The 15954-nt window shown below is 45.1% G+C and overlaps 1 protein-coding gene across 1 annotated transcript in view; it reads left to right on the top strand.

Annotated features, from left to right (window-relative positions):
* ccdc18 (coiled-coil domain containing 18) overlaps window positions 1-15954 on the top strand; it is a 216038-nt gene that overhangs the window by 170394 nt on the left and 29690 nt on the right. Inside the window, exons 25-26 of the mRNA XM_068036805.1 lie at window positions 1963-2166; window positions 5985-6122. Of these exons, the coding sequence (XP_067892906.1) occupies window positions 1963-2166; window positions 5985-6122 (342 nt within the window). The remainder of the gene's footprint in view (window positions 1-1962; window positions 2167-5984; window positions 6123-15954) is intronic.

Raw genomic sequence — 15954 nt, forward strand, 5'->3', positions numbered from 1 at the left:
CATTTCTTTTGGCCTTGCAACATGGAACCTTTTGTCATTTAATCTCTCCTGCCCTCCACCCTATCACAGGCTTTCCCTTTGTTGTTCTTCCCACTTTCACTTGCTCGAAACTTACTACATTTCTAATTTCTCCCAGTTCTGATGAAAGGTCACAGACCTGAAATGCTGGCTCCATTTCTTTCTCTCCACAGATGCTGCCTGACCTGCTGAATATTTCCAGCATTTTCTGTTTTTATTTCAGATTTCCAGCATCTGCAGTAATTTTGCTTTTGTAACAGAGGAACGGTATTGGAGCAGGGACCTGTGATCAATAGAAATAAAGCTGCAGAGAGGACTAGGAAGGATAATATATCACTATCACAGAGGATGTCATTTGTAACTGGTTCAGGCAGTTTTGGTGCTGTGGCAGAGCCGAAAAAGTTGATGTTCAAGCATGGAGTTGGAGGAAAGATTGGTAGGGATTTGGGAGGCAACAACATTCAAGAACTTCAGAAAGGAAAGGGAGGTTGAAGATGGGGCAATAGTTTGCACAGACGGACATCTCAAAGGTAGATATGAGGATTGGAGTGATGCCGGTTTTGAAAGGGAGGTGAAACCGTCTCTGAGGACTGCAAATCACTTAGTGTCAGCTAGCACGGAAGGCAGGAAGGGAGGTTGGATGGTCAGCAGTTTAGAGGTAAAGGGGGTCAAGGAAATAGGAGGTGGATATTATAGAGAAGATGAGCTCAGAGAGGACATAAGGGAAATTAGAAGAGAAACTAGAGAAATACATGGGCTCATGGCAAGGGGGAACATTGGGAGAGAAGTCTGGCTTGGTGGGCAAGGGGGAAACAACAGGCAGCTGAATGGATGGAATCAATCCTGAGGTCAAAGTTCATGAGATCTTTATACTTGTTGGAGGTGAGGATGGCGAAGGCAGAGATGAGGTTGTTGAGATGGTTGGTATTGGAGAAAAGAATCCAGGGGTTATATTTGCTCTCCAGGATATCCTTGAGTAAGTGGGTAGTTTTGGCAGTCTGAGTCCTGATGGTGCTTCATATGTTGTAGCTAAATTTAGTGATAGGTGACCCAATATTTGTAAGTCAGCTATACTCAAGTCTGCACCCCTTTTGATTTGAGGGAGTGAGGATGGGGGTCATACTAGGGAAAACAAGGGGATAGAAGGGTCCTGTTTCTGCTGGGAGCAAAAGCATCAAAGATGGAGGTAAGGCAGTGGTTGAGCAAACATTATGGTGAATGAAGGGCTAAAGGCTAATAGATTGCAGTTTGAATTGGAAGTTGTAAGTGATTTGCAGGAGTCTTTCCAGGGGTGGAAGCAGAAAAGAATGAGGTTGCAAGAACATTGAGAGATGTGGGTAATGATGGATACAACAGAGTGTTCAGAAATAGCTTATTATTGATCAAGACTGTGTGAGAGGGCAAGGTCAAAGGGATCACAATCAATATATGTACCAGAGTTGAAATAAAGGGAGAGGTTTGGGGAAATTTATTCATACAGAAGAAAACACGATGAATTGAGATGGAGGTTGAAATCACTGAGGAAGCACTCGAGCGAAGCCATCTTCCTGTAATACCTTTAAATTGCTTCCTGTGCTTTAAGAAATTGAAGCGTGAATAAAAGACACTGTTTACTCATCACATCAAAAGGTTGCTCAAATTTCTCTGATCCTCTTTGCTTATTTTACCTAAGCTCTGATGAGTACAGTACATCCACAAAGCAAATTATCCATCTTCCTTTTGTTGTGTTTGGTTGCAGAACACCCATTAGTTTTCTTTTCAATATATGGAACCCTATTTTCTAAGAAAAATACATTCATATTCTTGGGTATGCTTCATAATTGAGCCTTTCTGTTCATTAACTTGATTTATGTTTATTCAGATGCTGAAAAATATGTTACATTCTTGGATATGCTTCATAATTGTGAGCCTTTTTGCTCATTGACTTGATTTACGTTTATTCAGATGCTGAAAAATAAGGATCAGTGTATTGTAAAGCAACATAAGGAAGTATTGGATGAAAGCCAACAAGTGCGCCTTGCTCATGAACAAATGCAGCGCTCTCATCTAGAATTGAGGGAGGCTCAGCAACGGTTGGCACAGGCACAAAGAGAGGTGGACCGTCTCTCTGTTGAGCTGAATGAAGCTATTCGACTATCTCAAGAAAAGGTAACTGTTAAAAGTGGGCAACTAGAGACAGTTGAACAAAACATACAGCTAATTATTGCATTAAATAGAAGTGAACTGGCTGGTGCTATACTTTGGAACACTACCCTTTCAATCTTCGGATTTGGGTTTAAATCGACCTCGAAAGGATAGAATGAGATTCTCTTTAAAAATGTTAATGGATACTTATTAGAGTGGATCTTACCAAACCCTGGGTTTCCAGCACTAATCCCCTTTTACTGGTTACTCATCTGTCACTCAGAAGCCACAATGATGGATGGAGCAGTGAAAATGTATACTCGTTGAGTTGAGGATTCTTTTCTAAGGTTGGAGTGAAGGCACGTTGCTGAGATCATATAAAGATAGTTTTATATCTAACTCATGTTATACCTGGCCTGAGAATGTCTAATGTGATGCTAGGAAAGACTTTACAAGAACTGTTCGGGCAAATAGTACCAAACTAGTGATTTATAACTGACCTTGTAATAAATCTTGCGGAAAACTAGAATTTCACATGCAGACTTTGCGAATCTTTTGGTTAACTGCAAACTTCCATATTTAACCCGAGGCAATGATGTTTTTTATGAAGATTTGGTCCTTATCTATTGTATCGTAGTTTTAAGCTGAAGTTCATGATAATTTTAAACTTCAATACTAATCCTTTCCACTTAGAATCATAGAATGATTGTGGCACTGAAGAGGGCTTTTCAGCCTCTAGAGCCTGTAAGAGCAATTTAGTGAGTCCCAACCCCTGCCTTTCCCTGTAGCCCTACAATTTGTTTTCCTTTCAGGTACTTATCTAATTCCCTTTTGAAAGCCATCTGCCTCCACCAGGCTCTCAGGTAGTACATTCCAGATCCTAACCAGTTGCTGCATAAAGAAAAAAAAAGTTTTTTTCTCATGTCACCTTTGGTTCTTTTGCCAATCGCTTCAAATCTGTGCTGTCTGGTTCTTGACCCTTCTGCCAGTGGAAACTTATTCACACTATCTACTCTGTCTGGACCCCTCATGATTTTGAACATCTCTATCGAGTCCTCCCAACCTTCCTTTCTCTAAGAAGAACGATACCAGCTTCTCCAACCTATCCATGTTACTGAAGTCACTTATCCTTGGAACCATTCTCTAAATCTTTACTGCACTCTCTTTAATGCCTTCACATCCTTTCTAAAGTGCAGTGCCCAGAATTAGACACTACCCCAGTTGAGGCCAAACCAGTGTTTTATGAAGGTTCATCATAACCTCCTTGCTTTTGTACTTATACCTCTATCTATAAAGCTCAGGATCCTGTCTGCTGTTTTAACAACATTATCAACCCGCCATGCCTTCTTCAATGATTTCTGCACATATACCTCCAGGCCTCTCCGTTCCTGCACCCCTTTAGAATTGTACCCTTAATTTATATTGCCTCACTTCGTTCTTCCTACCAAAATGTGTCACTTCACACTTCTCTGCATTAAATTTCACCAGCCTATGTCCTCTTGAAGTCTATCGCTGTCCTTCTCAGTTCGCTATATTTCCAAGTTTTGCATTATCTGCTGATTTTAAAACTGTGCCCTGTACAGCAAAGTCTAAATCATTTAATATATATCAAGAAAACAGTGATCCTAGACCCAACCCCTGGGGAAATCCACTGTATACCTTCCTCCAAAAAAGCAACCATTCACCACTACTGTTTCCTGTCACTCAACCAACTTTGTATTCATGCTGCCCTTTTATTCCATGGGCTTCAACTTTGCTGACAAGCCTATGATGTGGCACTTTATTAAATGCCTTTTAGAAGTCCATATACTCCACATCAACCGCATTACCCTCATCAACTCTCTGTTACTTCATCAACAAACTCAATCAGTTTAACAGATCCGTGCTGGCTTTTATTAATTAATCTATACTTGTCCATCTGACTATTTTGTTGCAGATTATCGTTTCTAAAAGCTTTCCCGCCACCGACGTTAAACTAACTGCTTTGCTCGGTTTTCCTTGCACCCCTTTTTGAACAAGGGTGTAACATTTGAAGTTCTCTAATCCTCTGCACCACTCCCATATCTAAGGAGGATTGGAAGATTATGGCCAGTACCTCCACAATTTTCACACTTAATTCCCTCAACATCCTCAGATGTATCACGCCCAGTCTGGTGCCTTATCGACTTTAAATACAGCAACCACTCTAGTACCTCCTCTTTATCAATCTTTAGCCTATCTAGTATCTCAACGACTATCTCTCTCACTGACTTTGGCAGCATCGTCTTCCTTTATAAAGACAGATGCAAAGTACTCAGTACCTCATCCATGCCCTATGCCTTCATGTGTAGGTCTCCTTTTTAGCCCCTAATCGGCCCCACCCCTCCTCTTACTATGGTTTTACTATGTATATGCCTATGGAAGACTTAAGATTCCCTTTTATGTTAGCTGCCAGTCTCTTCTCATACCCTCTATTTTCTTTTTCACTCCCCCACTAATCTTTCTATATTTAGCCTGGTTCTCAATTGTATTGTCAACTTGACATCTGTTATATGCACCCTTTTTCAGCTTCATCTTACTCTCTATCGTCATCCAGGGAGCTCTAGCTTTTGTTGTCCTGCCTTTCCCCCTCATGGGAATGTACTCGACTGTATCCTAACCATCTCCTTTATAAAGGCATCCAATTTTTCCATAACAATTTTGCCTGCCAGTCTTTTGATTCCAGTTTACCTGGAACAATTCCATTCTCAACCCACTGAAATTGGCCCTCCTCCAATTACGTATTTTACTCTGGATTGCTCCTTGTCCATTTCCATAGCTTATCTAAATCGTATGAGGCCATGATCACTGTTCCTTAAATGTTCCCCTTCTGATGCTTGATCCATTTGACCTATCTCATTCCTCAGAACCAGATTCAGCAATGCCTCCCTCCTCTTGGGTAAGAAGCATACTGATCAAGAAAATTCTCCATAACCACTTCAGAAACTATCCCCTCACTGCCCTTTATACTATTAATATCCCAGTCTATATTAGAATAATTGAGGGAATAAAATGCTCATTCAAATTGAAGGAATGAAATATTCGAGAGAGTAATTTTATTCAACATTAGAATGCTTTTACTTTTGATACCCAGTGCCAACATCATCATCATCTTCTTTGGCCTCCTTGTCTCGAGAGACAATGGGTAAGCGCCTGGAGGTGGTCAGTGGTTTGTGAAGCAGCGCCTGGAGTGGCTATAAAGGCCAATTCTAGAGTGACAGACTCTTCCACAGGTGCTGCAGATAAAATTGCTTGTCGGGGCTGTTGCACAGTTGGCTCTCCCCTTGCGCTTGTCTTTTATCCTGCCAACTGCTAAGTCTCTTTGATTCACCACACTTTAGCCCCGCCTTTATGGCTGTCCACATTCAGATTTGATATAGAGGATCAGATGGCAATTTGGTTTCTCGCCAATATCCCAGTGGTGTGTACCAACTTTTTCTTCTTTGAAATTTATTTTCCTTACTCCCCTTTTGCAGAAGTGTTGACTATGTTGTTGAGATACAGTTCCATGAGCTGCACCCATACTCAAGTGGCTGTTATTCATGTTGATGGTGCCAGGAGACTATTTTACCATGGACGGCATCTCCAGTGAGCCCAGTCTTCACCCAATGTCCATGATGTGCACTTTCAACTGTACAACAGACACAAGTGGGAACCTTGAGTGATTGCTATTAACTGACCAATGTGTGTGACGATGCTTTTGAGAAAGAAAATTCTTTACATCTCGTAGCATTTTTGTATAAGGTCAACAAAGGGCTATAATAAGTTCTAATTATCTTGTTCTCGTTTCTGATAATTTGGTTCTACTTATGTACTGTCTGTAGGAAGCTTGTGCTGATCACCTTGCAGATGAATTGGGTGCTGCTCAAATTCGAGAGACTCAATTAGAAATCAGGACACAAGCAGAGACAAAAAAACTAAAAGAATTGGTTGAACACTTGAAGAAAGCTCACCAGAAAGAAGTAAGACACTATTTAATGAAAAATGTTGGAAACTTATTACTATGATGTTACTCATTAGTGATTTTAAAAAACCTTTTTGTTAAATATACAGCAAAACAATAGATATGTGTCTATGTTGGCAATATTTTGACCCAAATATGTGTTTTGATATGATTTTGATACATATTTTCTGTTCTAAATGCTATGAGAATGGCAGACAACTATTTGTATTTGCTGACAGAAGCATTCTGAGGATGTTTTGCCTCTTTGACTTCTCTGTAGGGAGTTCCTGTCCTCTGCACAGTTCCTTCTAGATGGTACAGCTAAGGCTGCAAATCATGGTATTGGAGAATTATAGGCACAAACCTGAATCCTGTTAACCGTGTGCTGGTGTTGCAGCATGGTGTACTGCCTTTCTATTGGTGTGCTCTTGACCTGACTCTCTCTAATTAATTTTTACTGGCAAATATTCCCAAATATTTTTTGATTCAGTAGCCAATTGTTCATAGGGACCTTAATCAAGAGGGAGAACTCTTCCAGTGAAAAGGAATAGATGCTCGGATGCATGAGCTTAAATTGAACATCTAAAAACACATTAATTCATCCAATTACATAACCATTTCTTCTTGCATTTTATTTATTACATATATGGTTTCTCACTGAGTAATGTCCCAGCATATCCTGCACTCTACCATTAACATCAAGCCAGGGGACTAACCCTGGTTCAACGAGGAGTGTAGGAGAGTATGCTGGGAGCAGCACCAGGCATACCTAAAAGAAAAACCAGATGCCAACCTGGTGAAGCTACAAAACAGGGCTACATACATGCTAGACAGCAGAAGCAGCATGTGATAGACCAAGCCAAGCGATCCCACAGCCAACGGGTCAGATCAAAGCTCTGCATTCCTGCTACATCCAGTTGTAAATGATGGTGGACAGTTAACTATCTGGAAGAAAAGGCTGCACAAGCATCCCAATCCTCAATGAAGGCATATCAGTGCAAAGACACAGCTGAACCATTTGCAGCTATCTTTAGCCAGAAGCACTAAGTTGATGATCTATTTCTGCCTCCTTCTGAGGTCCCTGTCATCATAGGTGACTGTCTTCAGCCAATTTGATTCACTCCACATGATATCAAGAAATGGCTGAAGACAGTGGATACTGCAAAGGCTATGGGCCTGGACAGCATCTCAGCTGTAGTATTGCACGCTTGTGCTCCAGAACTAGCCACACTAACAGCCAAGCTGTTCTAGTACAGCTACAACACTGACATCTACCTGACAATGTGGAAAATTTCCCAGGTATGTCCTGTCCACAAAAGCAGGACAAATCCAATCGGGCCAATTACCGTGCCGTCAGTCTACTCTCAATCATCAGCAACGTGATAGAAGGTGTTGTTGACTGTGCTATCAGGTGGCACTTGCTCAGCAATAACCTCACCAGTTTAGGTTCCACAGGGCCACTTGGCTCCAGTCCTCATTACAGCCTTGGTCCACACCTGGACAAAAAAGTTGAATTCCAGGGGTGAGGTGAGAGTGACTGCCCTTCATATCGAGGCAGCATTTGACTGAGTGTGACAACAAGGAGCCCTAGCAAAATTTAAGTCAATGGGAATCGGGGAAAACTCTCCACTGGTTGGAGTCATGTGTAGCAGAAAGGAAAATAATTGTGGTTGAGAGACCAAGGGTGTCGCTGCGAGAGTTCCTCAGAGCAGTGTCTTAAGCACAACCATCTTCAGCTGCTTCATCAATGACCTTCCCTCCATCGTAAGGTCAGAAGTGAGATGTTCGCTGTTGATTTCACAGTGCTGAGTACCAGTCGCAACCCCTTAGATACCGAAATAATGTCTGCGTGCAGCAAGACCTGGGCAATATTAGGCTTGGGCTGATAAGTGGCAAGTAACATTTGCGCCACACAAGTGTCAGGTAATGGCTATCTCCTATAAGAGAGAATCTAACTATCTCCCCTTGACATTCAACACCATTACCATCACTGAATCCCCCACCATCAACATCCTGGGGGTTACCATTGACCAGAAACTGAACTGGAGGAGCCATATAAATACGGTCGCTACAAGCACAGGTCAGATCCTGGGAATTCTGCCGTGAGTAACCCACCTCCTGATTCCCTAAAGCCTGTCCACCATCTACAAGGCACAAGTCAGGAGTGTGGAATACTCTCCAGTTGCCTGATTCAGACCCGATAGATAGATGCCCACCTTGTCTCGACACAGTGCACTACAGCTATCAATACTGTGAAGAAAGTCTCTGGATTTTTAGGAGGTTGTCAGTGATCTCCTCACTCCTCTGAAGGAGATCTGTGTTTCGAAATTCCTAACCTGGAAGAGTGCTCTGTCTCATTTATCTTCCTTCAATCTTCCTTGGACATCTGCAATAGGTCATTAGAAAAACACTGGACCCACCAGTCATTATTGCCTTGCTGTACTTCATATATAAGGTTGAAATTGAAGATTTTCTCCATAGTAAATAAAGAAAAACTCCAAAGCATTTGGATAAATACATTAAATCTCAAGACTGTCAAATACAGACATGGTACTTTCAGATAAACAGCGCAGTCTTGAGTGCAGCACAAGCTTAGAGTTCACTTGGCCAATTTTTGGCAGAGGCTGAGGAAGGGAACAGAAGCTTTTTTATTCATTCGTGGGATGTGAGCATCGCTGGCAAGGCCAGCATTTATTGCCCATCCCTAATTACCCTTGAGAAGATGGTGGTGAGCCACCTTCTTGAACTGCTGCAGTCCATGTGCTGTAGGTACACCCATAGGGCTGTTAGGGAGGGAGTTCCAGGATTTTGACCCAGCGATAGTCCAGGAACAGCGATATAGTTCCACGTCAGGATGATGTGTGACCTGGAGGGGAACCTGCTTGCTGCTGGTAGTGCTCCCATGCATCTGCTGCCCTTGTTTTTAGGTAGTAGAGGTCACGGGTTTGGAAGGTGCTGTCAAAGCCTTGGCAGTTTTCTGCAGTGCATCTTGTAGATGGTACATACTGCTGCCACTATTGGTTGGTGATGGAGGGAGTGAGCGTTTAAAGTAGTGGATGGGGTGCTGATCAGGTGTGCTGCTTTGTCCTGGATGGTGTCCAGCTTATTGAATGTTGGAGCTGTAGTCCTCCGGGCAAGTATTCCATCACGCTCCTGACTTGCAGATGTTTCATGGGATATGGGCGTCGCTGGCCATGCCGGCATTTGTTGCCCATCCCTAATTGCCCTTGAGAAGGTGGTAGTCGGGCAGTGAGTTACTCGCTGCAGAATTCCCAGGCTCTGACCTGCTCTTGTAGCCACATGTATTTAAATGGCTGCTCCAGTTCAGTTTCTGGTCAAAGGTAACCCCCCCCCCCCCAGGATATTGATGGTGGGGGATACAGCAATGGTAATGGTGTTGAGTGTCAAGGGGAGGTGGTTAGATTCTCTCTTATTGGAGATGGTCCTTGCCTGGGAGGTCTCGCGAATGTTACTTGCCACTTATCAGCCCAAGCCTGATATTGGCAGGTCTTGCTGCATGCGGATACTGTTTCAGTATCTAAGGGGTTGCGATTGGTACTGAGCACTGTGCAATAGTCAGCAAGCATCCCCACATCTGACATGATGGTCATTAATGAAGCAGTTGAAGATGGTTGGGCTGAGGACACTACTCGGAGAAGCTCCTGCAGTGATGTCCTGAGACTTTTCTTTAATTTTTTCATGAGATGTAGGCATCGGTGGCAAGGCCAGCATTTGTTGCCCATACCTAGTTGCCCTAGACAATGGCTGGCTAGGCCATTTCAGAGGGCATTTAAGAGTTGACCACATTGCTGCAGGTCTGGAGTCACATATAGGCTAGACCAGGTAAGGTTGCCAGATTTACTTTCCTCAAGGGCATTTGTGAACCAGATGTGTTTTTACGACAATCAATGACATCCAATCAATGAATCATGGCACCATTACTGAGACTAGCTTTCAATTCCAGATTTTTATTAATTAATTAAATTTAAATTCCACCAGCTGCCGTGCTGGGATTTGAACCCGTGTCCCCAGGGCATTAGCCCAGACTTCTGGTTAACTAGTTTAGTGACGTTACCATCTCCCTGACTGAGTTTATTGGCCTCCATTAGCAACTACAACCATCTTCCTTTTTGCTAGGTATGACTCCCAACCAGTGGAGAGTTTTTCCTCCAGGTTACCATTGACCTCAATTTCGCCAGGGCTCTTTGATGCCACTCTCGTTCAAATGCTGCCTTGATGTCACGGGCAGTCACTGTTACTCACCCCGCGCCCCCCTCCCCCCAACTTGAGTTCAGCTCTTTTAGTCCGTGTTTGGACCAAAGCTGTAATGAGATCAGGAGCTGAGTGGCCCTGGTGGAACCCAAACTGTTGGCATGTCATCATCCATCTCTGCCTCCCTCACGCACTTTACCCTGCCTCTCTCTGAACTTGAAGCACTCCAGTCTCTCAGGTCCAACTCTAACATCGTCATTAAAGCTGCTGACAAGGTGACACTATTTAGCAAACCCACCTCTACCTAGCAAAAGTGCTTTGGCACCTCTTTCTGGACCGTGACCCCACCATCAAACAACAAATCGTCATTTCCAACACTGTCAGTCCTCATCTCCTTCCTTGCAAGCCCGCCAACGTTATAGTCTTACCGCCGGCTTCTATCTCCTACCCAAGATCCACAAACAAACCTATCCTGGTAAACCAATCATTTCAGTCTGTTCTTGCCCCACAGAAATTATTTCTTCCTATCTTGATTCTATATTTTTCTCCCCTTGTCCAGTCTCTTTCCACCTACATCAGTGACTCCTCAGACACCCTCTTCCACTTTTAACAGTTTCCAGTTTCCTGGACCTCACAGTCTTTTCATCATGGATGGCCAATCCATGTTGATGATTATGCTTTCCCATTTGGACTTCCTCTTGACCAATCTTTTGTTTCTTTACTTGTCCCATTGCCATCCCCTTTGGCCTTGCACTATCATCCCTTTTGTCATTCAATCTCTCCTGCCTTCCACCCTTTCACAGACCTTTCCTTTTGTTTTTCACCACCCCTCCTTTCCCACACTTCACTGCTTTTGCACTTGCTTAAAATCTGTCATATCTCTGTCTTTTTCCAGTTCTGATGAAAGGTAATTGATCTGAAATGTTGGGCAGGATATTTAAGTCCACCGGGGGTGGGAATGGAGCTGGGCGGGTGCTGAAAATAGCGACACCAGCCGGTGTGCCAGTTTCCCGTTGCTGTTCCTGCCGTTGGCACGTTTCATCGACATGGGGGAAGGCCAGCCCTGGAAACCTGCCCGATTTGACAATAAGGTTGGTTAGTTTGTTAAGGAGCTCGCAGAGAACCAGTTTGGGGTTTTGGTGGGAGCGTATGGGCTGCACACTAACTCAGGGACGGACCAGGTGCATGCAATGGGGAGCCAGTTGTGGCTGCCCCCTGAAATTAGGTCGGCCCACAAAAGGGAGAGCGGTTGAGTGGGGCACTCTACCATTGGCACACAGGCGCCATCGGGTGCGCATAGGTTTGCGGGGAGTGCAGGGGGTTGTCATCCTCTGGCATTGGGGGGGCATAAAGGAAGTCTTCAAGACATTATTGGGAGTCCAGCTGAGCACAAGGAATGGGGCAACTGGTAATGGGAGCACGACTTTCAGATTTTGGGACTGGTGGCGATTAGGAGAACAGCGGAGAGGGACAAAGGGCAGGAAGGAGCAGAGGTCATACCCCGAGGCATAGGATCTACCAGCGAACATGGAGCTACCTTGAGATGTTGGAGAACCAGTGCTGCAGGAGACTGCGATTTTCCAGGCAGATGGTCAGAGATTTGCACCCTTGTCGCAGTACTGCTTCACATGTCGTGCCCATTGTCATTGAAGTCACTGTAGCCATGAACTTCTTTGCCTCTGCGTCCTTCCAAGGATCAGCTGCAGTCCTGGGTGGCATATTGCAAACAACTACACACCACTGCATCTCTCAGGTGATTGATGCCCTCTTTGCGAGAGCTGGACAGTACATTCAATTCCAGACAGACAAAGGGCAGTGGGTTTCATCTGAATCGCTGGATTCTCCCAGGTGCAGGGCAACATCGATTGCACCCATGTGGCCATCAAGTGACCAGCCAGTGAGATTGATCAACAGGAAGGGTTTCTATTCCCTTAACGTTCAGCTGGTCTGCGACCACAACATGAGCTTCCCACATGTATGCGCTCATTTTCCTGGCAGCTGCCATGACTCCTTCATCCTCCAGCAGTCCAGGGTGCTGCAGCTGTTCACCCCACCACCAGCCCCGCCCCCCCCCCCCCAAAAAAACTATGTGAATAGATTCTAGGGGACAAGGGTTATCCTTCGAAGAGATGGCTACTCATCTCTTTACAAGACCTCGAGGGAGGTGCTACAAATGAAGCCATCTGCTCACAAGGACCACCATCAAACAGGCCATCATGCTTCTGAGTATGTGGTTCCAGTGCCTGGACCGGTTTGGTAGCGTCCTGCAGTACACTTCTGCAACGATCTTGCATTGTGGTGGTCTGCTGCATTGTCTATAACATAGCCAGAGAGTTGTGCACCTAGAAGAGGGTCTTGTCCTGAAATGAGAGAGCTTATCAGAGGAGGAGGAGGAACAAAGAACAGTACAGCACAGGAACTGGCCATTCAGCCCTCCAAGCCTGCGCCGATCTTGATGCCTGCCTAAACTAAAACCTTCTGCACTTCCGGGGTTTGTATCCCTCTATTCCCATCCTATTCATGTATTTGTCAAGATGCCTCTTAAATGTCGCTATCGGACCTGCTTCCACCACCTCCCCCGGCAACAAGTTCCAGGCACTCACCACCCTCTGTGTAAAGAACTTGCCTCGCACATCCCCTCTAAACTTTGCCCTCTCACCTTAAACCTATGTCCCCTAGTAACTGACTCTTACACCCTGGGAAAAAGCTTCTGACTATCCACTCTGTCCATGCCGCTCATAACTTTGTAAACCTCCATCATGTCGCCCCTCCACCTCCGTTGTTCCAGTGAAAACAATCCGGGTTTATCCAACCTCTCCTCATAGCTAATGCCCTCCAGACCAGGAAACATCCTGGTAAACCTCTTTTGTACCCTCTCCAAAGCCTCCACGTCCTTCTGGTAGTGTGGCGACCAGAATTGCACGCAATATTCTAAGTGTGGCCTAACTAAAGTTCTGTACAGCTGCAACATGACTTGCCTATTTTTATACTCTATGCCCCGACCGATGAAGGCAAGCATGCCGTATGCCTTCTTGACTACCTTATCCACCTGCATTGCCACTTTCAGTGACCTGTGGACCTGTACGCCCAGATCTCTCTGCCTGTCAATACTCTTAAGGGTTCTGCCATTTACTGTATACTTCCCACCTGCATTAGACCTTCCAAAATGCATTACCTCACATTTGTCTGGATTAAACTCCATCTGCCATTTCTCCGCCCAAGTCTCCAACCGATCTATATCCTGCTGTATCCTCTGACAATCCTCATCACTGTCCGCAACTCCACCAACCTTTGTGTCGTCCGCAAACTTACTAATCAGACCAGCTACATTTTCCTCCAAATCATTTATATATACTACAAAGAGCAAAGGTCCCAGCACTGATCCCTGCGGAACACCACTAGTCACATCCCTCCATTCAGAAAAGCACCCTTCCACTGCTACCCTCTGTCTTCTGTGACCGAGCCAGTTCTGTATCCATCTTGCCAGCTCCCCTCTGATCCCATGTGACTTCACCTTTTGTATCAGTCTGCCATGAGGGACCTTGTCAAAGGCTTTACTGAAGTCCATATAGATAACATACACTGTCCTTCCTTCATCAATCATCTTTGTCACTTCCTCAAAAAACTCAATCAAATTAGTGAGACACGACCTCCCCTTCACAAAACCATGCTGCCTCTCACTAATAAGTTCACTTGTTTCCAAATGGGAGTAAATCCTGTCCCGAAGAATCCTCTCTAATAATTTCCCTACCACTGACGTAAGGCTCACCGGCCTATAATTTCCTGGATTATCCTTGCTACCCTTCTTAAACAAAGGAACAACATTGGCTATTCCCCAGTCCTCTGGGACCTCACCTGTAGCCAATGAGGATGCAAAGATTTCTGTCAAGGCCCCAGCAATTTCTTCCCTTGTCTCCATCAGTATTCTGGGGTAGATCCCATCAGGCCCTGGGGACTTATCTACCTTAATGCTTTGCAAGACACCCAACACCTCCTCCTTTTCGATAATGAGATGACTGAGACTATCTACACTCCCTTCCCTAGGCTCATCATCCACCAAGTCCTTCTCCTTGGTGAATACTGATGCAAAGTACTCATTTAGTACCTCGCCCATTTCCTCTGGCTCCACACATAGATTCCCTTCTCTGTCCTTGAGTGGGCCAACCCTTTCCCTAGTTACCCTTTTGCTCTTTATATACGTATAAAAAGCCTTGGGAGGAGGAGGAAGAAGTTGCAGAATACACTCGTGCCCTGGCTGCACAGGGAGGTGACCAGGCCAGCACAGATCTCGAGGGCCTCGTCCAGATGCCCTCGACGCCTGGGATCATCTCATCCAGGCATGTTTCAACTGAGTCCAACAAACCAGGAAGATGGCATGGTCTGGAACCCGGTTTGGGCTGCCGGTGAGAACCCTTCCTTTGAAGACACAGCTTGGAATAGATCCTCCGTGACCACCAATGAGGGATGCGCATCTGTCCAGAGGTTTCACAACCCCTCTTTCCCCTCCCTTTCACAGACCCTTGCTTCTCTTCACCACCTCGTCCCTCTTTTCATGTCTTGCCATTAAAGAATGGAAGGTCACACATCTGGCATTATGTATCAATTTTCATAGTGTTGTAAAAAAAAGAAGTGAGGCAAACCTCAGTGAACCACTCAGTACTCTGCCGATGCACTGGCCTCTGCTCTCAGTCACTTCTACGCAGTGCTCCCCTTGTGGCCTTGGATGAGGTAGAGGCAGGCTGCTCGCTTGCCTCTGGTGCGACTGAGATGCACGTGATAGTTCTCGTCGTGGAGGTTCCAATGGAAGCACCTCCAGAGACTGCACCACTGGCATCAATGCAGGGGCAGCCTTTCTCACTGGGCCCTACTGCACAGATGGTCCCTCAGACAGAGAAGCAAGGAAACTGTTGATAATTATGTCCTGTGAGGGGTGGCATTCTCATCCTCCTCGGTGACTGCCTCAGCCCTTGGCTGGCACTCTGGATGGGACGCAACTGGCATCCACTTCAAACATCTCTGCGCCATCACCGCCACTGACCGGTCAAGATTACAGAATGTGGCATACATTCTGTGCATGTCATTGTGCTGCTCCTGCATCCACTCCAAGTGCTGTCTCATATGGCTCTCCATGAGGCTGGCCACCCTCTTAATGGAGCAACTCATGCATTCAAAGCCCGGAGCCATGATCGGGCACATAAGCTGACTGGACTCCTCCATTCTCACCCCATGACCCTGCTCTGTGTCAGTGCCCAGCTGAGCATAGGAGAGATAGGCAGAGGGGAAAAGGAGGTGGGGTAGTGCTGTTAATAAGGGACGAGATCAGTACATTAGTGAGAGAGGATCTTAGATCGAAGCAGCTAGATGTAGAATCAGTTTGGGTGGAGCTAAGAAACAGTAAAGGGCAGCAAACTTTGGTGGGAGTTGTTTATAGATCACCAAACTGTAGTGGTAATGTTGGGCACGGTATAAATCAGAAAATTAGAACTGCATATAGCATGGGCAATACAGTAGTTTCCCCTCCATGTCTAAACCTTTGGGAAACACAAAAAAAATCATGAGAATGAGCCTAGGAGAGTCAAAGCCTCTGCCATGCTGAAACTTCCCAATACAGCTGAGTCTTTGGCAATCCACCCGCTTCA

The sequence above is a fragment of the Heterodontus francisci genome, chromosome 8 (genome assembly GCF_036365525.1).
Source record: "Heterodontus francisci isolate sHetFra1 chromosome 8, sHetFra1.hap1, whole genome shotgun sequence".
Taxonomy (NCBI): Eukaryota; Metazoa; Chordata; class Chondrichthyes; order Heterodontiformes; family Heterodontidae; genus Heterodontus; species Heterodontus francisci.